The sequence below is a fragment of the Neomonachus schauinslandi genome, chromosome 1 (assembly GCF_002201575.2).
Source record: "Neomonachus schauinslandi chromosome 1, ASM220157v2, whole genome shotgun sequence".
NCBI lineage: Eukaryota > Metazoa > Chordata > Mammalia > Carnivora > Phocidae > Neomonachus > Neomonachus schauinslandi.
Window position 1 is genome coordinate 201742842 of NC_058403.1, and position 23322 is coordinate 201766163.

Sequence of the window (23322 nt, forward strand, 5' to 3'; positions counted from 1 at the left end):
TGGTGGGCAGGGTTGTCACCCGCAGTCTGAAGCGGCCACGGGTGGCCACTGGCATGGGGGGCTCCGGGCTGCCTGGTCCAGGGGTCCGGGGCCAGGCCGGGGAGGCAGGGGTGGTGGGGGCGGGCGTATGGCTTGGGCGATGAGGCCGGGCAGGGCCTGCAGGGAGGTGCCCAGTGCATCCAGGCGGCTTTCAAGGGCAGCCAGGCGGGCCTCAAGCTCCTCGTGCTGGGCGTGCAGCTCGGACATGAGGTCGTACAGGACATTCTGGGTCTGCCAGAGACAGAGTGGGAGAGAAAGGAGAGGCCAAGTGAGAGAGAGGGACAGACACAGAGAGAGATGGGTGACCAGCCCCAGTTGGTGGGAGCCCACTAATAGGGACCCAAGTGGGAGACAGCTGTGAGGACACCCTAAGCCCACAGGTCTCTTGCCACACCCCAAGGAATGGTAGGAGAAGAGGCAAGAGGAGAGAGAGATCTTGAATGCCAGGCTGGGGGCCAGCAGGCCTGGGGAAGGCTGGGGGAGGTCCTGGGGTGGATGTGGCCGGAGCCGCCCTGAGGGGATGAACTGGCCAGCAGGCACATGAAGCCGAAGGGTGGTCTTCTTGGGTGCTGCCTTCACCCAGGGGAACCACGGCCTACAGAGCTGCGGGGTGGGGGAGAGGGGCAGGTTCTGGGCTGACGCTGCTCCAGGCTGGGGAGGAGGCTCAGTTTGTGAACTGCCCCCCTGCACCCCACAGTAGACTGGGGAGGGGACAGGGTCAGCGGGGAGGGGGGGGCAGTGACCACGCCAGGGATCTGACCCAATCACAGACTGGGGAGCCTAGCAGCCACAATTACTGTTGCAGTAGGCGATGGGGTACCCCCACCACCTCGACTGCTCCCCACCACCCAGCAAGCCGGAACTGGTTCTGCCACTGTCCCCCAGGGGCCCAGGAAGGGAAGGCTGGCCGCTCAGACAGACCTGGGTGCGGTGCCCAATCTTGCCACCAGGTGGCGGTAGAACATCGTTCCTCTATCTCTAACCTCAACTAGGTGTTGACCAGACCCCCAGGCAGACAGCGGCTCAGCACCCGGAGGCCTGAGATGGGAGGATGGATGCTGAGGTGGGGAAAGAGCCCCCACCCCCTCGCTCCACGGGAGGGGGACAGGACGAGGCACCTACCACAGCATCTTGCTGCGTTCCACCCCTGGCCTCTCCCCTCCAGCCTCCGTGCCTGAGCCTCAGTGGTGACCCCCACCATGTCTCGTTACTGGCCCCAGCCCCAGGGCGAACACACACCTTGGGGCCCCTCTTACCCACAGTCCCCAGGGCCAGAGGGTAACATCTGGAGGCATCCAGCCTCTGATGATTTTTTTCTGGCCTGCGGTTTAAATTCTTCAAAACTTAGAATACACCTTGTACTTTTGTCAGAGATACACAAATTAAATCAGCAATCTTGGGTAGGAGCGCATTAAAGTTTAATGCTGGAAAACATTTTACCCTTGTTAAATTCTAGAAATTAGGAACCCATATAATCCCATCCAGTTAAAGCCTGACTTCAAAGCAGGCTTTGTTAAATGTACTCAGAGGGGCATACTACTACTATGATTGCAAGGTTTAAATAACTTTGAAAAATTCAAACTTCAATCATCTATGCTAATGGAAGGAAGAGCGATATGGATAATCCAAATTATAATAATTAGTACCTGAGTTTTTCAAAGGCATTTCATATGTATTTCTAGCTATAATCTCATAGGACATCAAATTAACTTGGCAAGGGTTTCTATATCTCTTAGGATTATGTTCTTTCTACTACCAACTGAGTGATTTCTTCAGGGGTCTACAATATTTTTTTTTTCCCTCTATAATGTTTCTTTCCAAATTAAATTTATGTAGGTTAATATTATACTGCATTCTCTTGATAATGATGAAAAGAATGAGTTCAAAACGCTCTGGGTATAAGAAGGAGAATAGGACTTAACATCTTCCAAAGATAATATTAAATGAACCTCAGACTAATTAACTGATTAGGGGATGGAGCCAGTGAGCAGAGTTCATGCGTGAACTACTTGTGAAAGGTAGGCCGCTGCTCAGAAGGGAGCTCGGAATAGTGGGACGAATATTCTAAGAGCCTGCCTGACTGAAGTTGGGTCAACTGTCCCACCTTTAGTGGATGAATAAAAAGTGGGAAATGGGGTCAGGCTTGATAATAAAACCAACAGAGAGATTAGTTTGTAACATAAACTGGTCTTAGCTCTTGCAACCAACTTTAATTTCCTAAGAGATGTTTAATTGCTGCATAAATAAGCTTTCTGCTGATTCTATAATTTGAATTTATATCCATAGCAAAAGAATTTCGTTTTTCTCTTCAATTTTAGAGCCTGTATGTAGATATGCCTAAAACAAAAGGACACTTCACCAGTTTCACCCACTAATTAGATATTCTGATGAAAGCTATTTTATTAGATACTATTTTTTTTTTTTTAATAAAAGAGCTGCCAAAGTTAAAAAGTGGTCAACATGCAGGGGTAGATTCCTAGCATCTCTCTTATATTCAGAACCTCCGGACTCTTGCAGACAGCGCCTGTCTCCCCCGGAGGCTGGTGCCTGCCTGCTTCGCATCCCTTGCCTGCGTCAGCTGTCGGTCCGATAGGCACCACCACTATTCCTTCCCTGGCAGGAGGTGGGCTCAGTTCTTCTCCTGCCGTGGGGGCCTGAGCAGCCTCTGCTGGCCTGAGCAGACACCCCGCCCAGCCCCACCCTGCTCACCTTGGCCAGGTCGGCGAGAGTGTTGGCCTGGTCATTCAGCTTCCCCTGCTCAATCTTCACACTCCGGAGCCTGGGGGACAGGTGGGTGGGTGGGGTTGTGGGTGGAGGCTGCAGGGGGAGTGGGGTCTTTCATGCACCCACCCCACCTGGGGTCGCCTTGCGAGACGTGCGGGGGGGGATGGGGTGGGAGTTAGGGTCGGGCCCCATGCAGCCCGTTCCCTCCCAGCACACATCGGGTGGCAAGGCCTGGGGGGTGGCTAAGCCACCTCCCACAGTGTCCCCCTTCTAGCCATGTCCACACGGCCTGATTCAGGATGTCCCGGGGAACTTGGACGCCCCCACCCTGGCCCCCGGCCTAGGTGAAGACTGCACAAATCCGCAGGGTGAATACAAGCCCTGGCTACCACCTGAGGCCAGGGGTAGTGCTCCATGAAAGCTGCCCTGGGCCTGTGCCCTGCGTCGTGACCACCATGCACCCCTCACCCCCAGGAAGAGACTTACTTCTGAGCTCTGGCGGGACCCGGCAGAGCAGAGAGAAATCACAAGGCAATTTTAACCTCAGTGCAGCTGGCTGGCACGTGCCCAACCCTGCCCGCCTCCCACCCACACAACCCCAGGACCAAGCTGGGGGCCCTGGGTGGCTGCGGGGGCCATGCCAGCCCCTTGGGGATGCATCTCTTCTCTTCCCCTCCCTCCACAGTGCCCCCAGCAATGCAGCTGATTTCAGCCTGTGGGCCCGCTGTATCCTAGTGTGTGCCAGGCACCTGGCCCCAAAGGTGGCACTTAGTCCAGAGAACTATGCCCATGCTGTTTCCCAAGGGGGGGGGGTAACGAGGCGCGGAGAGGCAAAGCCGTGCCCACCGGCCCTCCAGCAGTACAGTACCTGTACCTGCCACTCAGCCTTCGCACCTTGGCCTCCCAACAGCTGTAGGGGGGTGGGGAGTTGGCCACGGAGTGTCCTTGACCCTCATCTCCATCCCTGGTGCAGTGAAACCAGCCCAGGGAAACAGTTCCAGGTAGGACTCCTCCTCACTGGTCCAAACTCAATCCCTGCGTGCCCACATGTGATAGATGCTCGGGGAGGCCCCTCAGGGCCCATCTATGCTGGGTACTAGGACCCCTGGTAGGACCCAGCCCTCCGTCTGGAGAAACGGTGGGTACAAACACCCCCAGCCCTGGAGGTCTGAGGCTGCCCTGACTGGAAGTTGAGGCCTGCCGAGCTCCGGGGTGCCTTTCCCAGGGAAGTCAGTCTTGACCTCTTCGCAACCTCCATGTTATGTGTTGAACAGTGTCCCCGCAAAAAGATATATTGAAGTCCAACCCCCCAGTACCTCAGAATGTGACCTTATTTGGAAACAGGGTCTTTCTAGAACTAACCAAGTTAAAATGAGGTCTTGGGGTAGGCCCTAACGCAATATGACTGGCATCCTTATAAAAAGGGGGAAATTTGGACACAGACATGCACAGAGGGAGGATGATGTGAAGACACAGGGGGAAGGCCATGTGAAGATGGGGGACTGGAGTGATATATCCAGAAGCCAAGGACCACCTGAGGCTCCCAGAAGCTAGGAAAGGCCTGGAACAGATCTTCCCCTAGTGCCTTCAGAGGGAAAACGGCCTTGCCAACTCTTTGGTTTTGGACTTCTGGCCTCTGGAACAGTGAGATCGTAATTGGGGCGCCTGGGTGGCTCAGTTGGTTAAGCATCTGCCTTCAGCTCAGGCTGTGATCCTGGGGTCCTAGGATCGAGCCCCTCATCAGGGTCTCTGCTCAGCAGGGAGTTTGCTTCTCCCTTTCCCTCTGCCCCTCCCCCTGCTTGCTCTCTCTCTCTCTGTCCAATAAATAAATAAATAAAATCTTGAAAAATAATCATTTAGGGGCACCTGGGTGGCTCAGTGGTTAAGCGCCTGCCTTCGGCTCGGGTCATGATCCCAGGGTCCTGGGATCGAGCCCCACATCAGGCTCCCCGCTCCGCGGGAAGCCTGCTTCTCCCTCTCCCACTCCCCCTGCTTGTGTTCCCTCTCTCACTGTCTCCATCTCTGTCAAATAAATAAATAAAATCTTAAAAATAATAATAATTAAAAAAAATAAATTCTCTTGTTTTAAATAACCCAGGTTGTGGTACTTTGCTCCAGTATCCTTAGCAAATCCATACACTCTCCAGACACATGCTGTGCTCCTCAATCCATCCTGAGACCATTTCTTCCTTTTCACTGGCTGCTCATACAGTGCTCCCATCATGGAGACTCCCCAGCTCAAGAACATGCCTGGGCTCCCTCATGCCTGTGTATCAGACCTCCAGTCTCCCTGGCGCCATGCTCATTCCTACCTTCCCACCATTGCCCAGACTGTGGACAATCCTTGGTATGCCTGCCCACCTTTTGGTTTCGTAACCAAATCCCATCCACACTTCAGGCCCTAGTTCAAACTTCTTTGATTTCCTCAGCTTTACAGGGCATCTTGTTTTTTTGTTTTGTTTTGTTGCTGGGAAGGGAGTAGGTTTAGAGGGGACCTAAAGATGAGTGAGGGGCACCCGGCTCGCTCAGTTGGGGGAGTGTGTGACCCTTAATCTTGGGGTCCTGAGTTCAAGTCCCATGTTGGGAGTAGATTACTTAAAAATAAAACCTTAAAATAAATAAATAAATAGATGGATAGATAGATAGATAAATCAATAAATAAGAGTGGGACAGTCCCGCCCCAGAACAAAGGGACACAAGTAACTCACAGAGCAGGTGCCTTCTTCCATAGACTTGGCTCTTCCCAAGTCCCATCCTCCCACTTTCCCCCAACAAACTTCTGGAACATTCCTTGGGGCAAAGTCCAGGGCAGGGCCGCGTCTGTGTCCCCCATGCCTGGCACACCAGCTGGCATAGGAAATGCTGGTGCGATAACAAGTGAATGTATGAAGGGCAGTAATGACAACATCGCTATTTCCCATGTGTAAAAAATACTGTATGGCAGGTATGCATGGTTGAGTCCCCAACTGTGTTTGATCCATATTTCATCCCTGGAGGAAAGGCACATTAATTACCACTGTCTCCACTTTAGAAATAAGAAAACGAAGCTTGGAATAGCACAGTCACTTGCCCAGGCCCCACAGTTAGGTGGCAGACAGCAGACTGGGACCCAGTGGTTGGTGAACAACTGTAGGGGGCTCAACAAGGAGGGATCTCTGTCCTCAAGGGCCTTGGGGTCTTGTGAGGAGGTAGGACTAAGACCTGGACACAGTAAGGTTGAGTAGGTGTGGTACCAGCTCCTCTCCCCGCTTTTTAGATGGTGGGGGCAGACGCAGGAGCAGGGCTTGGGGGGCTACCGTGTGTTATCAGGGACTATGCCAGGCATTCCTGCCTATCATCCCATTTAGATCTCCCTGCAGTCTTGTGAAGTAGAGACTGTTATCATTCGAAACCAATCCAATTATAACAGTAAACACAATAAATATAAATGGACTAAACTCTCTAGCTAAAAGACAAACAGTTCAGAGCCCCCGGAAACTCTGGGTATATACATGTTAACACTGATCAGACTGTCCGTTTTATTTTATTTTATTTTTTTTTAAAGACTTTATTTATTTGAGAGAGAGAGAGAGAGCACAATCAGGGGAAACCATAGGCAGAGGGAGAAAAGCAGGCTCCCCGCTGAGCAAGGAGCCTGATGAGGGACTCGATCCCAGAACTGACCCTGGGATCATGACCTGAGCCGAAGGCAGACACTTAACCAACTGAGCCAGCCAGGCACCCCATGTTCCATCCATCCTGTATGTGGCTACTAAGCACTTGAAATGTGGCTGGTCTGAATACAAATGGACTATAAATGTAAAATACACAATAGACTTTGAAGATTTAGTGTCGAAAACTTTAAAATATCTCATAAATGATTTTTATATTGATCGTATTAAAATAATATTTATAATATATTAAATGAATATATTAAAATCTTTGTAACTTGTTTTCTTTTACCTTTTTTTAAATGTGGCTACTAGAAAATTTAAAATTATATAGTGGTTTACATGATATTTCTAGTGGACAGTGAGTGGCATATTAGAGCCTGGCCCAGCCCAAATCTGGCCAGCTGCCTGTTGGGGAAAATAAAGTTTTATTAGAGCATGGTCCACCCACTACTCTTTATCGCATTCCTGCTACAACAGCAGAGTAGTTGCGACAGACTGTCTGGTCCAAAAAGCCTCAAATATTTACTCTCTGGCCCTTACAGGTAAAGTTTGCCAACTCCAGCTGTTCACTGGACTCACTGGACTCACTTAAACTTAAGCCCAGGGTGCATCGCAGACTCTGCTGTAACTGGCGTTGGGTGCAGCCTGTAGGATTTTTAAAGCCCTGTGGGTGATTCCAGTGAGCAGTGAGGGATGAGAACTAACTTGATTAAAAAATTCTCAGGACAAAGGGGCAACAGAGAAAATCAAGTAATTTCTAATTACCCCACTTGATCACATGGATCAGGACACAAAGTAAATTCTGAGCTTCCTAGCAGCCAAAGCAAAAAAGGGAAATTGCTTAATATCTAAAAGGTAAGATAATTTTGGCTATTTTGGAGAATAAAATATGCTTCTTGCCATTTATGTTGGGTGGACTGCCAGACTTTTCTTTTTCTTTCTTTTTTTTTTTTAGGACTTCATTTATTTGAGAGAGAGAGAGAGAGAGAGAGCACAAGCGGGGGAAGGGAAGAGGGACAAGCAGACTCCCCGCTGAGTGAGGAGCCCGACACAGGGCTTGATCCCGGACCCTGAGATCATGATCTGAGCCGAAGGCAAATGCTTAACTGACTGAGCCACCCAGGTGCCCCTGAGTTGCCTGACTTATCAAAGGTGATTGCCCTAGACAAGTTCTGGGCCCATCACCTGCCTCCTTCTGACCATCCCACCATCCCACCCAGCACAGAGGCTGCAAGCCCCAGACAACTGACCACCCAGAATGGGAGGGGCCATGACGAGGCCATGCTGAGCTGTCTGGCCTGGCCCATAGCCTCCTCCCGAGGACCACAGCTGCCTCTGCACCAGGTGGACACAGAAACGTGAGCGGGAAAGGTGCTGGACTTACTGATGGATGGCTTGGAGGAACTTACGCTGGTGTTTCCGAACCCGGGCGTGGTCTGGCTTCTTCACCAGCCTGGTGTGTTTGTAGATGAGCCACGTCTCCCTGAGAACGTTAGCAGCGGCATTTTTTACCTGGGCCCAGAAAAAGAACAGTTTCTCAAGGTAGGCACAAAACTGCAGAAGGTTCTGGAAACTTCCAGAAACTCTTCGAAACTCCTGGACATGCCCCTCTGGGGTCCTGGACGTGTAAGGTGAGGCCATGTTTACATGTCCACATCTGTGCTCTCTGGGTCTGTGTGTGTGTGTGCATTTCATTTATATCATTCAGCATGGGCCAGACCCTTCCTATACACCTTGCAAATGTTAAATCCGTGAATTTCCACATGCTGGTATCTCTCTCACTTTATACAAGGGGAAACTGAGGCACAGAGAGGTTGACCAGCCAAGGTCAGACAGCTCATAGATTGTATCTGGCTGACTGGCCCTAAAATGCCTGCCTCTTGCTGTGTGGCTCAGGGTGGGCCGATGACTGGGCACATGGGTGGACACCCGGGGCCACGGCCCTGTCTCTGTGCATGGCTCATGAACATTCGCATGGGCGGCAGAGCACGAGGCAGTGCAGTGACCTGTGGGCTTGTGGACATGCCCACTGTGTACAGAAGTAAGGTGGGGAGCGTCTGCCCTTGATGACTGGGAAAGGAAGTGGCTGTGATGCACGTCTTTACCCGCTTGGTGAGCTGAGTGTCCATCATGAAGTTGTGCACGTGTTTCTCTGCCTTGGTGAGCTCCAGTTTCCGGGCCACCACGGCCACCACGAGCGCTGTGCAGCCAGCCCCCTGCATGTGGAGGGTGGGGAACACATCAGTGTCCTGCCTCATGTAGGTCCCAGGCCACAGGCAGGACACCCTCCCTCCTCCGGGAAGCCTGCCCTGATTCCACCCTCACCTTTACCCTCCAAGCCCACAGAGCTGGCAAATCCCACCTGTTGAGGTCACTGACTCCCGGCCCCACCTGCTTACCATCAAATGTCTCATTTGATCCCCAAGAGCCCTGGGAGGTAAGACCATTCTTATCCCCGCTGGGCAGAGGGGGAAATTGAGGCTCAGAGACAAGAAAGGGAGAAGAAAAGGAAGGATCTGCAGGTAAATTCAGCACTGATGACCATGGAGGAGGGAGAATTTGGAAGCATTTCCATCAAGGCTTTGGGGTCTGGGTGCTGGGGACAGAGACCCAGAGGACATGTCTTCCTACACTCACGGTAGGGGTCAGCTGGCAGGAAGAAGGCAGCGTGAGGGAAGGGTCAGGCTGACTGCCTGGCGGGGGTGGCATTTGCAGGTAGGAAGAAGCAAAGTGGAGGTCCCAGGAGGTGAGGAAGTGGAGGGGAGGATGCCTCTCCCATGGCAGGCTCCCTGCTTGATGCAACCACGTTCCCCAGGATGCCCTAAATGGCAGCCAGACCTCCTGGCTAGTGAAAGAGGTCAGAGAGGACTCACTTGTCTACTGGGGGGCAGCCTAGGGGTGACAGAAGGGCAGGAGTGAGGACCCAAGAGAGAGGAGAGGGCTGACAGGTGGAGGGGGGCAGCAAAAAGTGACATGGGGAGGGTCTGCCACCAAGAAGCAGGGGCCAGGGAGCCTAGAACACCCAGGAGGTGTCATCAGCTCCAGAAGTGCCCAAGGCAGGTGGCAGGAGCAGGTGAGGCCAGGTGGTCCCCAACTGCACCGAAGTCTATTCCTGGTGCCTTACCTGCCAGGCTGCTACCTCTAAGAAGGAAGGAGGGAGAGGCTGGGCTCAGCCCCTGGGGCTTGGGGGGCGGGGAGCCGGGGTGGGGGGTGCTGGGCTGTAGTTCAGTTGTTCTTAGGGATGGAAGGAAACACTTATGGGGAGGGGTGGGCAAGGGCCAGGGACACCATCGGATGGTCCTGGGCAGGTCCGGATGGCCACATGCCCAACCTGGGCGGGATGGGCACAAGGTCACCCTCTGAGAAAACCCGGTCATGGGTTCCTGGGGTCCGATCTTGGAAAAAGCCCTGTCCACTGGGGCAAAGAAAAGTGCTGGAAGCCTCCACATGGAATACTATGCATGTGGAAAAAAAGGTCATCTGCCGGCTCTGCATAAGAGCATGGAAACCATGTCCGGCCAAAGATGCCGGGCTCAGAGGGGCCACACTGGGATGCCCTGAAGTGCAAGAACAGGCAAATGCATGGTTGCTGAGATACTGGGAGGGGCAGTGACCGGGAGGGGACACACTTGGGCAAGGGTGGAAGAGGAGAGAGCTAACAGAAGGGCTCGAGACCGGGGCGCCTGGGTGGCGCAGTCAGTTAAGTGACTGACTCTTCATTTCGGCTGAGGTCATGATCTCGGGGTCCTGGGATCAAGCCCCGTGTTGGGCTCCGTGCTCAGTGCGGAGTCTGCTTGTCCCTCTCCCTCTGCTCCTCTCCCTGCTCGTGCTCTCTCTTTCTTTCTCTCAAAGAAAGAAAGACAGGAGAGCTGGAGACCGACCCAAGTGTGACTGCTCGTGTGTGCGCCAGGTGCGAGGGCAGCTAGCAAGATTTGCGGGCCACACACGGATCTCATTTTCTGGAAGGAGCCAAGTCCCAGAGAATGGAACTCAGCTTTTCTTCCATTTTGGCTTGGGCTTTCTGGGTTTGACCTCACCTTGCCCGAATACTTTTCTTTGCTCATTTTGCAAAGTTCATCTGCTTGTTGTGGGGGTTGGACTGTGGCCGATCTTTCCCCTTTCCCCCTCTTGCAAAATAACGTAAACAAATCGGTGTGATGCCATTTCACAAGACAGGGGCCATGTCAGCTTGGCCAGGGGAAGGGAGGCCCTGGTGGGGGGGAGGAAGAGGACATGGACCCCTGGCTTATGCCCAAATGGCTTAGAGGGGATGAGGGGTGAAGAAGGGACAGAGCCACGGGCCTCGGGGGATAGTGACAACTGAGCAGTCTACAAGCCACGAAACAGGATGGGTACAGCCACTGCGAGAAGCCCTCCCGTCTGCAGTAGGAAAGGACACTGTTGTGGGGATGGGGTCTTATTTTCGCAAGAACAAATGCATCTCTCTGTGCAGAGATAAGGAAGGATACACTCCAAGGAGTGTATCCTGGGGTGGACCCTGAGGGTGGGATCAGGTTGGCTTCTATGGCCTACTGGTGTTCATTGATTTTCACAACTGAACTTGTTATTAACTGGGCATTGGGGAGAGGAGTAGGGGACCGTGCACCCAACAATTCATAATCCAAAACATGGAAAAGCATTTGTGAAGGAGGTGGAAGTTTGGAGAAAGAAGCTTCCAGAAGGAAGGGATGAACAGGAAAACTGAGGATGGAATCAGGGAAAGAAGGTGCTCCATATCAAAGGCTGCCCACATTCACAGATGGCCTTGAGAAGTCTTTGGGGGAGATGGGGTGCTGCCAGGGTCTACTGAGTCACATGAGACAAACTTCACACCATCAGGGCTCAGTGGGGTGCTTGGGATACCCCAGTAGTCAGGCAAGGATGGGGAACTGGGCTGTGATGCACAACCCAGAGGGTGTTGACTGGCTGTCCACAGCATTCATGATTCTAGGCATTTTATATAAAGGAACAGACTGGAACCTTACAATGAGCAGAAGTGGGCATTGGTTACAGCGGGGGAAACTGAGGCATGGCAGCATCAAGCCCCTAGCCCTGGACCCAAGGGCTATGAATTAAGCAGGTTGCAGAGAATAAAAGGCAAAGAAAACTCTGTGCTAAGAGTGGGCCACAGCATCTAACCCCGTGGGTACCACAGGAGCTCCATACCTAGGGCTGGAAGGAACCAAGAAGAGATGCCCCCAGGAAGCCCAAGGGTGCAGATTCTGAGTCATGGCAGAGGTAAGGGGCGGGGGCGGTGAAGGGGCAGGATGACACAAGGAGGAACTCTGATGCATTATAGCTCGCAATGGGGTGAGCTCCCCACCAGCAGGGGGTATGCAAGGGCCCTTGCCCTTACCATGATGCCAGTGAGCAGGCACACACCCTTCCCGCAGTAGGTGTGAGGCACCATGTCACCATAGCCGATGGAGAGGAAGGTGATGGAGATGAGCCACATGGCCCCCAAAAAGTTGCTGGTCACTTCCTGCTTGTCATGGTACCTGAGGGGAGCCAGGGGAGGCCCAGTCAGTCCACACTGGTCTCTCTGAGTTCATCATCCCCCTGGGGCAGGCAGCACCAGGACACCAGGGCCCCAGGTCCACCCGGCCGTGTGGGGACCTTGACTGCAAGAAGCTGATCCCTCTGAGGGCTCAAAGTAATAAAGGCACCACTGTGGGCCAGGGAGAGGGGGCTGGTTAGCATCTTCCCAAGGGTACCATGGGGCAGAAGGCACCCACGCCCTCTTCCCAGCATCCCTTCCAATCTTCTCCCTTCACCCCCACCCTGAGCTACTGCCCAGGATGTGTGCCCTCCCTGGCCCTGGTTATGGGGCAGAGCTGGCCAAGTGAGGGTATGTCCACACGTGTGCACACGATCCCCCTCCCAAAGACAGACACACAGACAGACGCAGACACAGGTGGCCACGGGCACCAGAAGCGGCAGGGAGTAGAGGTAAGGATTCAGGTCAGACACCGGGAAGAACTTCCCCAGCCAGCAAGGCCCCATGAGGGGAAGAGGACCACTGGGGGACCCAGGAGGCTGGAGGACTGCAGTACTGCAGGACTTGGGAGAAAAAGGGAAGTCATTATGTTTGGGGCAGCACCCATTACCCCAATCTGGGCCTGGGGTTTGCTTGGGAGTGAGGAGGGAGGGGGCAGCGTGACACTGTGGGGAGGCCTGGGGCTAACCTTTTGGTATGGGGGGCCCCAAGGGACAGGGTTTTGTCCCTGATCATAGCCAACCCTGTGAACCTGGTCACGTGGGCTACAAACAAGTTCTACCAATGGTCAGCCCAGGCTGGGGGTCTGCGGGGTCAGCTCAAGGGTTCTGCTCTAGCCCAGCCCCCAGCCTGCAAAACCCCTCCAGCTCAGGGAGCCCTTTCCAGGTGACCGACTCCTTCCCAGGCCTCAGGCCCTGACGGGGTGGGGGGGGGACTTCAAGGTTAGAGGTCAATTGAGGCGGCACAGAGGTGGTGGGCAGGACAGCGGAAGCTGGTGGGGAGGGCTGGAGTCAGGGGCTGGAGAGGGGGAGACGACAGGGGCCCCGAAGGCAGATGGGAGCGATGGAGCCCTTCCCAGCAGGTCTGGTGTTTGGGAGTCCCTGCCCACCCCTGGGTGCCGGATGCCACTCCAGGGCCCTCTGCCTGGGCTGCAGTCTGCTTGCTGGGTGAGGGGGACCTGGGACTGAATCCTATCTTTCACTGAGGCGCCTGAGCCCCAGGTTACCCTGGTCTCCACCTCTCGGTCAACCAGCATCCCACACCCAGGGGACAAGAGAAGAGGGAGGCCCCCCAGCAGTGGGTGGGGGAGCCCCAGGCCTGGCTGGAGCTGTGGTGGGGGCCGCAGGACCACCCAGAACTACCTAGGACCAGGGAGTGGGGGCATGCGGGAGGCAGGGTGGGGGTGGGACAGAGCCGCAGGGGCGGAGCGAGGCAGGCGAGGGGGCTTCAAGCAGCATCATAGGGCTCAGAATTTAGGATTGGCTGCCCCCCTGGTCCTGCCCCGTTCCCTGCCCCAACCCGGGGACCCCTGCAGTGACCCAGACTGCACCTCAAGGATGCCTGATGAGGGGTGCCCTCTCTCACTTCCCAGACCACAATCCTGACCCCCCCGACAGGGTGGGGGATTGGCTGTGGGTACTGGCATGGGGGTACATCAGGGGTCCAAGGAGACCCTATTGGGTCCCGAGAGGGTAGGCCTCGATGACAGCAAGAGCTGGGGCCTCTCCGCCATGAGCCCCACATCAGGCTGAGGCAGGAGCCATGGAGAGAGGCATAAAGGGGTGAAGACTGGGGTCCTGGGGGGCAGGCCCAGCCCAGAGACCCCCCAGGAAGCCCAGTCCCAGCACCACGTGCCACAGACCCCTCCAGGGCCTTCCCCAGCAAGGCATGAGGTAGAAGAGGCTCCTTCCCAGGCAAGGCACTCCCACGCCCTGAGAGGCCCAGTGGGGACCCTCCTTTTCCTGAAGCACCCTGCGGGTCTCCAGAGCCGACCAGGAATCAGGCCTCAGGAATGTCCCTTTGCCCCAGAGTCTCTGTTTCCTCATCTGTAAACTGGTTTGATGGCCCACACCTTTCCAGGGCTGTTCAGAACAAACCCCGGGCAGGGAGAGGTACTAAAGGCTGGGCCAGTTTTTATTTACCCCAGACCCAGTCAACTCTTGGGAGGGGATGTCCCAGTCCCCCAAGGTCAGCTGTCCAAACAAAACCCTCCCAAACCTTGGACACAAGGCCCTCCAGGATGCCCAGTGGACACGGCCCGAGAGCAGCCTGCCTCCCGCTGTCCTCCACCCGACCCCAAACTTGCCTGCCCCGGCCCTGCTGGGACTCGGGGTTGGTCACGACCACCCCGCCTCACCTCCCTATGCCCTCCCCTTGCGGCAGCTAATCTTAAATTCCTGGCGGGCAGGACGGCAGCAGCTCTGTGCACACAGCTCGGCCAAGGGTAGGACTCACATGTTTTCCCTATAGTCCGGTGGGGCGGGCAGAGGGGAGAAGGAGAGCAGGTTAAACTGTGGGGGAACACAGGCAGATGGGGGCCATCCTGCTCCTGCTGCCTCCACTGCCCCGGGCCAGAGATCAGAGGTCGGCTGCTGGCAGCCGAGGAGCAGAGAAAGGAGCACAAGACCCCCCTCCCTGGGGGAGAGGGCCGGTGTCCCAGAGGGGTGTGGGTGTGGGTGTGGGTGGGGGTGGGGCACGCCAGGCTGGAGTCCCCGGGATGAGGGGGCTGCGCTCGAGGGATGGTCACTGAGGCCAGGAAGTGGGGGTAGGGGGTGGATATCCCATGGGTGGGTGGGGTGGGGGGGGTGATGGCCGGGGGAGCCCTGGGGCTCTGGAGCCACGGGTGGGCGCGGCGGGCGCCGGGGGCGGGGGGCGTACCTCTCACAGACTCGCACGGTCCAGGCGGCGATGATCCAGGAGGAGATGCTGAAGACGAGCAGCACGGTGCCCGGGCAGATGGTCATGAGCGTCTTCATGACGAAGCGTGTGTTGAAGGTGATCTTGTTGAGGGCGCCGATGCTGCGGCTGGAAGCGTCTGTGAATATCTTGCTGTGCAGCAGCATCACGCGGCCCAGCAGGTAGAGGCGCAGGAACATGGGCACGGACAGCAGCACGTCCACGTCGGCCTCGGCCGCCGACGGCGCGTACGTGAAGGCCAGCCGCGCGGTCCACGTGAAGCGGTAGTGGCCGGGCACCGGGTGGATGGCGCACACGGCGAGCTCCAGAGAGATGAGGAAGACGCGCTCGCACGTCATGGCGATGCGCCAGTCGTCTGCCCCGTTGTCCACCATGAACAGCTGCGGAGGGCGGGCGGTGGTGGGGCTCGCACTCGAGCGCGCGCCCGCGCGATGAGACCCCAGCCCGAGGCCGCCCCCCCCGCCCCGCCCCCGCGTGGCTTTTACAAGAAACATGGCCTTGGATGCGAAACTCCCTAGCTCGCGGGGTTAGCCACAATTCCAGTTAAATGGGGGACGGGTGCTCCCCAAAAAGGAAAACAGAGTCACCAATGACCCAGCCAGCTCACTCCTAGGTATATAACGCAAGAGAGATGAAAACAGGCATTGGAACAAATCCCTGTAGGCGAACAATTGTGGAAAGTGGGAACAACCCAGGTGTCCGTCTATGGATGAATGGAAAACCAAAACGGGGTCCTTCCATACAATGGAACATTATTCAGCCCTCCGGGGGCGCCTGGATGGCTCAGTTGGTTAAGTGTCCGACTCTTGATTTCGGTTCAGGTCATGACCTCGGGTGGTGAGATCGAGCCCTGCACCAGGCTCTGTCCTGGATGTGGGGTCTGCTTGAGAGCCTTTCTCTTCCTCTCCCCCCACTCTCTCTCTCAAATGAATAAAATCTTTTTAAAAAAGGGGGGGAGGGGTGCCTGGGTGGCTCAGATGGTTAAGCGTCTGCCTTCAGCTCAGGGCATGATCCCAGAGTCCTGGGATCCAGCCCCACATCAGGATCCCTGTTCAGCAGGAGTCTGCTTCTCCCTTTGACCCTCTCCCCTCTTGTGCTTTCTCTCAAATGAATGAATGAAATCTTTAAAAAAAAAGGGGGGGCGGGGATGAGCTCTGATACTTGCTACAAGGTGGAAGAACCTCATAAACATGCTGAATCGAAGACGGCAGTCACAAAAGGTTACCACCCAGAGCCAAGGGGGCAATGCGGCCACCCCAGTGGGCTCGGAAGCTGGAGCACTGAGCCCAAGAGGATTATTCTTGAGCAAATCTGATGGAATTTGCCTTGCTAGCTCTTTGACATGCTCAGCACCTGGCACCTTTTCTTCTTTCGGATTTCTCTCTTTAGGAATGGGAATGTCTCGCCTATTCCTGTCCCAGCCCTGTATTTTGGGAGACAATGACTTATCTGGCTCTCGGCTGGAGAGGAAGTGAGCCTTAGTCTTACCCGTAACTGATACTTAACGGAGTCTTGCGACCTGGAGCTGGTGCTGGGATGGAGTAAAACTCTGTGGGCTGTCGGGATGCAGTAAATGCACTTTGCTTGGGAGGAGGACAGGAACTTGGGGGATGGGCCGGTGGGTGGAGTGTTCTAGACTGTCCCTCAAAATTCATAAGTGGAAGCCCTAACTTCCATTGTGACTGTATTTGGAGAGAGAGCCTTTAAAGAATGAAAGTTAAATGGGGTCATCAAGGAGGGGCCCTGATCCTACAGGACTGGTGTCCTCTTAAGAGGGCCACAGATGTGCACACACAGAGAGAGCGGAGAGGACGCAGGGAGAAGGCGGCTGCCTACAAGCCTAGGAGAGGGGCCTCAGCAGAAAGCAACCCTGCCAGCACCTGACCTTGGACTTCTAGCCCCAGAACTGTGAGAATATGTTTCTGTTGTTTAAGCCCCTTGGCTGTGGGGCTTTGTTATGGCAGCCCAAGCACACTCACACAGTCCTTCATTTTTTGTTTTTGTTTTAAAGATTTTATTTATTTATTTATTTATTTGAGAGAGAGAGCGCGCGCGCATGTGCACACCCATGAGCAGGGGGTGGGGCAGAGGGAGACGGAAGGGGAAAGAATCTCAAGCAGACTCGGTGCTGAGCTGAGCATGGAGTCCAACTTGGGCTTGATCTCACAACCCTGAGATCATGACCTGAGCCAAAACCAAGAGTCAGATGCTTAACCGACTGAGCCAGGTGCCCCAGGGCTTCGTTTTTTTTTTTTTAAATGGTTGAATCCTACTCCATTGTATGGACATTCGACATTTTACTTATCCATCCACCAGCTGATTTGGATCGTGTCTGCCGTTCGGTTATTGTGAATAGGGCTGCTATGTACACACGAGTACAAGTTCCGTGTGGATGTAGGTTTTCATTTCTCTTGGATGTGGTGGAATCACTGGGTCGTATGGTACCTCCATGTTTCACTGTATGAGGAACTGACCGTTGTCCCCAGCTGCTGTACCTTAAGAACTGCTTCCTTCCAGCTCACATATCACTGTCCCCTCCCCTGCCCCCAGCCACGTCCAGGGCCCCTCCTTCGTGCCAGACCCTGGGTGTCCCCAGGGATGTCTACGGGTGGTGCAACCCAGGCAGGATTTTCCTACACCCGTCTCCTGCCAGACCATGGCTCCTTGAGGTCAGAGGTCAGAGGCCAGAGGCCAGACTCTGGAGCCAGACCTGATACCCTTTGGCATCCCCAGGCCCCTGGTACCAGCTGCAGGTGACCTCTGCCTGCTGTGGGCACAGGTGCCCAACATGCCCTGCCTGAGCTGGGCTCTCTGGGGCCCACCGAGGTTTCAATTAACTCCCGAAGTAGGAGAACAAACTCTCTGACATGTAATAAACCTTTCAAATGCAGGGTCTGATCGAATAGGAACAGAAGCCTGGTGTTATAAACACTGGTTTCCAAGGCTGCCAAACCTCAGAAGATCCCGGCTCATCTCCAGCTCCCTCACTGTTCTTCTTCTTTTTTTTTTTTTTCCAAATAATCAATGAAAAGTAAAACATAGGCATTCCAAAGAAATTTGGAGTGATCTAAAGGGTGTGTCTTCACAGAGGTCTTTTTTCCTTTTTTCTAGAAAGACGCTATTGGTCCTTTTATGTTTTAGGGGGCTAGGGTCCCAGGTGGCTGGCGTGGAGGGGGGTCTTTGGGGCATGGGGAGGGGAGCTGCCCGGGCCAGCTGGGCACTGACCTGGATCTCCCGGGCGTGGTAGAGGACGACCAGGCCCAGCAGGATGACCGTAGAGAGGCTGATGAGGCATTTGAGTGCAAATGAGTACAGGGACTCCTGGGCAGAGAGAGAGAGCAGAGGGCTGGAGGACAAGGATGTTGGGGGGTGGGCGGCCCTCCTGACCCCCCACCTGGGCTGTCCACTCAGGAAGCCATGCTCCTGTCCTTACTCCTTAGGCCTGGGGTGATGGCAAGGCTGGCCTATACTTCGCAGCGTATAAGGCCTGGCCTCCTAAAGGCCTACCATGTGGCAATTTATGAGGCCTGGCCTCATGTAGGCACAGGAATTCACAGTTTATATGGCCTCATCCACCTTCACTGTTTCATAGTTTACAGGATGATATGCCCTGATCTCTCTCTGTCCTCACACGTCCTCGGGTGGCATGAGGGGACACATAGCCAGGCTCATAACCCAGCCCAACCACTCTCAGAAGGAGAGGCTCTTTCCAGGCTCTGTCGCCCAGGCCTTCTTTGGTGCTCTCCTGTCCCAGGCCCGGCCTGGGGGACAGCCCCCCTCCCCCACCTTAAGCCAGGGTGTGACCTCTTGGTGCAAGGGCAGAAGGAGTGGGCTGGAGCCTAACTCCCCCATGTGCAGCCTGCCTGCTACCCCCAGGAGGTGGGCACAGTGGGAGGCCCAGTTTCCCATCCCCGGCCTCTAGGGCCCCCCACCCCCAGCATCCTCCACCTGCTTCTCCTGCGGCCAATGTGGTCCCTAATCCCATGCGCAAGGGGTGGTGGGGGAGCCAGGTGGGCCTAGAGGGGCCCCCCTGGGGTGCCGTGGGGAAGGGCCGTGCCTACCTTGGTGTAGACCCCCCAGGACAGCTCCGTCTCGGTCACCATCACAACGATGCCGAACATGCCGAAGATGAGGGCGTAGTCGCTGAGGCGTTTCCGCTTCTCAAAGAGTGCCCGCCGGTGGCCCAGGCGGTGGCCGACGTTCGGGGTCTTCCCTGAGTCCCTCCTCCTGCCTGCCTCATCCTCTTCATCGTCTTCCTCATCTTCCTGGTCCTGGTGCTGCCCCCGGGGACTGCCAGGTGAGGGCTGGGCTGGCTCACCCTTGGCCACCACCACCTGGAGGCTCGGGCCATGTGGGGGCTGGGGGGCGTGGCCGGCCTCGGGCTCTGAAGGGTCTCTGCCCAGGGCACCCGGCCCACTGCCCAGCGGCCGCCCCCCGCAGCCATTATGGCTGTGGACGTGGCTGTGGCTGTTCATGGCTATGTGGGCGCCGGGCTTGGGCTCGCTGTAGGCCGCCCGGGGCCCAGCATGGCTCAGAGACTGGGCTCCTGCACTGACCTGAGGGCATAAGGGACACAGTCATGGCAGGGCCTGGCCAACTGACCAGAGGGCCATGAACCATTGCCACCACCCCAGAACACTGTGAGGCTCAGAAAGCCATGAACCCAGAGTGGCTGACACGCAGCTTGGCCATCCCGAGTCAGCCTACATTCCTCCCCTGCTTGAAAAGCCTCCCAAGGCTCCTGAGTGCCGTTGCATAAAAACCAAAGTCCTCACTGGGGCCATGAGGTCCTCTGTGGTCTGGCTCCCACCCACCTCAGCCTTCTCCCTCTCCCCAGAGTCATTCCCTTCCAGCCACATAAGCATCCCCATCACCAGATCTGGACAAGCCTGGTCCTGCCTGGGGCCTTTGCACCTGCTGTGCCCTCTGCTTAGAACACCCTCTTACCGAAACTTTGCCCACTGATGTTCTGTCTCCGGGTACCTAGAACAATGCCCAGCACACAGCTGATGCTCAGTAAATACTTCTGAATGTCTGGAGATGGAATTTGCCAGCAGGTTTGCCGGGGAGGGCCAAAGGCTGTGTAAGTGTGTGGTCAGGAGGTGGTTCCAATCCAGGCTTGACTCCTCCTGACCTTCAGGCTCTTGGACAAGTTAATCTCACCCTACTGAGCCTCCAGTTCCTCCCCTAGAGCTGTCCAAAAGCCTGAACACACATCAGTGTGGGGATATTAGGACCATGGCTGTGGCTATGAAACCACATAGAGACCCCCGCTCCCTCCTGCCTGGGTGGAAGGAGGTCTGTGATCTCCAAAGAGATTCCATGACCAGTGTGGCAACCTAGTATTCAGCTCTAAGATCCCAGAATTGATTCTATAGGGTCTTAGGAGATGTGCTCAGCCCGGCCCTGTGACCTCAGGCCAGCCTCAGTTTTCCCACCAGGCTACCAAGGAGCAGACTGATCACCCCGATATCCTTGAATTCTGCCCTTGCATAGGGCAGTGTCCTCTAGCATCATGTTCGAGAGCTAGGACGCTGATGACAGTAACACATATATGATGAGGCTGCCTGGAGTCTCGCCTCCGGGGTCACAACTTGCTAGACCCTCCCCTGCACTCCCACCCCACCATCTCCCCCTCCCACAAGCTGATGTTTAGTGAACATCTACTACGTGCCAGGCTCTGGCCTTCCCACAAATTTTCTCCTCCATCCTCACAATGCCCCCAAGAAGGGGGTCCAGTTTTATAGCTAGGGAAACTGAGGCACTGTGCTATAAAGGGGCCATCTCCTTATAGGGCAGATTCTAGACTGGGCCGCCTTGTGAGATTCCCCCAACAAGTGCTGTCCCCTTTGAAAAGGCCAGGCTGGTATGCGCTGTGGGCCCCTACGTACCAGGCCCAGGAGAGAGAGCTGTGTGTACACACAGGATGCTTCCCCAGCCTGGAAACCACACTCTATGGGGGACAGATACGGAAAATGTCACACCAGGACAGGCCAAGACGAGCCATGCTACCAGGCAGGGCACGGGCCACCTTGGCCAGGGATCCACCGCATGCACCACGGGACCTCCTGAGCCCCTTGTCTGGCCTCTCCCCAGACAGCATCTGTCCCACCCACGACATTTCCCAGATGCTGGTTCCAGCACAGAGTAGGAGCACAAGAAACATTCCTTCCACGGCAGTGACCTCATGAGCATCAGAACGTGCCCCTTGCCTCGCCACTCCCAGCCATTACATCAACCAAGCCATGGCCACCTGCGGCCTGAGGCTTCTGCTGATGACACCTGGTGCTCACAGGTCGAACGCCTCGTGGTTTACACAGGCTGGTCTCCTGCAGGCCCAGTACTTCAGTTTATAAGGCTGACCTTGGCCCTGATCTCTCACTCCGCCTTCACGAACACTCAGGTGCCACTCTCCTCCTGGGCTAGGGCCCCTGCTTGCCATGCAGAGGGCCATCAGCTGCTAGGTGGGGCCGAGAGCTTGTCACCGGGACACACGCAGCAACCCCAGACCCTGTTCTCATCCAGGAGATGAGGAAACCCCAGGCACCACTCCTACCATCTCTCCTGAGAGTGCAGAAGGTCCTCACTCGGGGCTCAGGGGCACAGGCAGGAGAGGCAAGTGGCCTGGCAGACAGAGCCTGGAGGGGGTGGGGGTGCTGCAAACGACCTTCCGAAACGCACTGATGAAGATGCAATTTGGGGATGTGACTCAGCCGCCCGACGCACAGGCCAAATTCAGCCGTGTGTCCGCCATGCTCCTCCTTGCCTGGCGGCCTGGTCCTAAGGTGCCCTGGGCAGGGAGGGGTTGGGGGGATGGGTACAGGTGGCCTCTGGGAGGGAGGGAGGCGGGGGCTTCCTGGGGCTCATGATGTTAATGTATACCTAGCACTTATTGTGGGCTTTATTGAGCTCTTTATCAGAATTATTACACTTAATCCCCATTGCCACTCAGTGAGGCAGGTGGCAATCCTGCTCCCATTTCACAGATGGGAGACAAGGCTCAGAGAGGTTTAGCACCTTGCCCAAGGTCACAAAGCCAGGAAGGGCAAGAACTAAGTTGGTGCCATCTGGGGGGCAGTGAGTGGCAGGATCTGCCAACTTCCCTCTTGACAAGCCACCATCTGGAAAGGGAGCCAGCCGGCCCTGTCCTTGAAGGACCACAGAGCTCGAGACACAGGCATGGTGGGTGCCTGACCCTTTCCGTGATCTCAGAGGACACAGAAGGACAGAGTGGCCTGCCTGAGATTCCATAAAAAGGGTCAGCTTCTGCGGTCTGGGTGGGACCAGAGGGCCCAGAGGACAAGAGACCCCACACCTTTCCAGGTCTGCCTTCCCCTCCCCCACTGCAACTGGGCATCAAGCTGGGGTCCCTGGGCCCCTCAGAAATTCCCAAAGAACCAGGAGCCCCTCTGAAACTCTGGCCAAGGTTTAGATGTCTACAGAAGGGTGTGTTTTTCTGGGTGAAGGCCGTGGGTTTGCCAATGAGTTCTAAAAGGTTCGAAACACACTGTTGAGCTGCATCTGGTTTTGAGGGTCCCTGGAATCGCCAAAACCACCTAACATGTCTGGGGCATGAGACCTCTGTTCACTGAAGGCTGGGATGGGACGATGAGCTGAGCCCCCGCTTTCACACCATCCCAAGAGACGCTGTGGGAATCTTGTGAGCCACACAGGGCAGGGGGCCCCCAGGTGGACTCCTGAGGAGTCGGAGGAGGTAGGCAGGTGGCAGGGAACAGGGCAGCTGGCTCCTCCAAGGCTTCCCACCCAACAGAAATATAAACTGGCCAGACCCTAAAGGTCCTCGAGTGAGCCCTTTCACAAATGACGAGTTGGTGCAGTGGCGGCCTGGGAGGGACCCTTGGGCGTCCTAGCCGGGATGAAGTCACTGCCCTCTCCTCAGCTGCCTCTTCAGTAAAGGGAAGACTCTGTGCCCCCCGCAGCAGGTCAGCGGCCAGGATGGAAGTGAAATCTCACGCGGAAAATGCTCTTCGCGCGGTCGCGGGTACGCTTCTGGCGGCGCTGTTGCCCAGTGCCGCACTCCGTCCTTCAGAGCTGGGCAAGAAGGTGCCCCCTGCCTGTCAGTCTCCAAGGCAGAGCCCCTTTGGGGCGAAATGCCCACCCCACCTCTTCTAGGAACCATGGCCAGAGCATCACATGGCGGAATCTTCCAGGATGTGTGGGTAAGCTGTGGGGCGTGTGTCCCTGTGGAGGGTGGGTAAGGACCCCAAGACACCCCACCCACCAGCACTCTTCTGGCCCTAGCTCTGCAGGGTGGAAAGGATCCACTTGCCCTCCCAGCCCTGAGCTGCCCGGAAGTGGGTACAGTAAGGCACGGACTGCCCAATTCCCTTGGGCGCACCCCCGCCCCCATCACCACCAGTCAAGAACCTGCCAGCAGTCAGCAGGGTGCAATTAGCCTGCCCGGCTCTCCCCATGGCTGCCTCCAACAGCACCCTCCGCTCTGACCCATCTCCATCAGCATCTCTCATTTGG

At 55.8% G+C, this 23322-nt stretch overlaps 1 protein-coding gene across 1 annotated transcript; it reads right to left on the bottom strand.

Moving 5' to 3' along the window:
- Window positions 1-15: 15 nt before the first annotated feature.
- KCNN1 (potassium calcium-activated channel subfamily N member 1) lies at window positions 16-19304 on the bottom strand. Its single transcript, XM_044917473.1, has 8 exons — window positions 18891-19304; window positions 18055-18150; window positions 14791-15209; window positions 11773-11914; window positions 8522-8632; window positions 7801-7928; window positions 2749-2818; window positions 16-270 (listed from the first exon to the last, which is right to left on the bottom strand). The coding sequence occupies exons 1-8, from the start codon at window positions 19302-19304 to the stop codon at window positions 16-18; spliced, it is 1635 nt and encodes a 544-aa protein (XP_044773408.1).
- Window positions 19305-23322: the final 4018 nt, after the last annotated feature.

Coding starts and splice junctions, on each gene's coding strand:
- KCNN1 (XM_044917473.1), bottom strand. CDS start 19,304: ATGAACAGCCACAGCCACGTCCACAGCCATAATGGCTGCGGGGGGCGG. Junction 8,633..11,772: donor GCCTGCTCACTGGCATCATG/GTAAGGGCAAGG, acceptor CTCCACATGCAG/GGGGCTGGCTGCACAGCGCT. Junction 2,819..7,800: donor TTCCTCCAAGCCATCCATCA/GTAAGTCCAGCA, acceptor CCTGTCCCCCAG/GCTCCGGAGTGTGAAGATTG.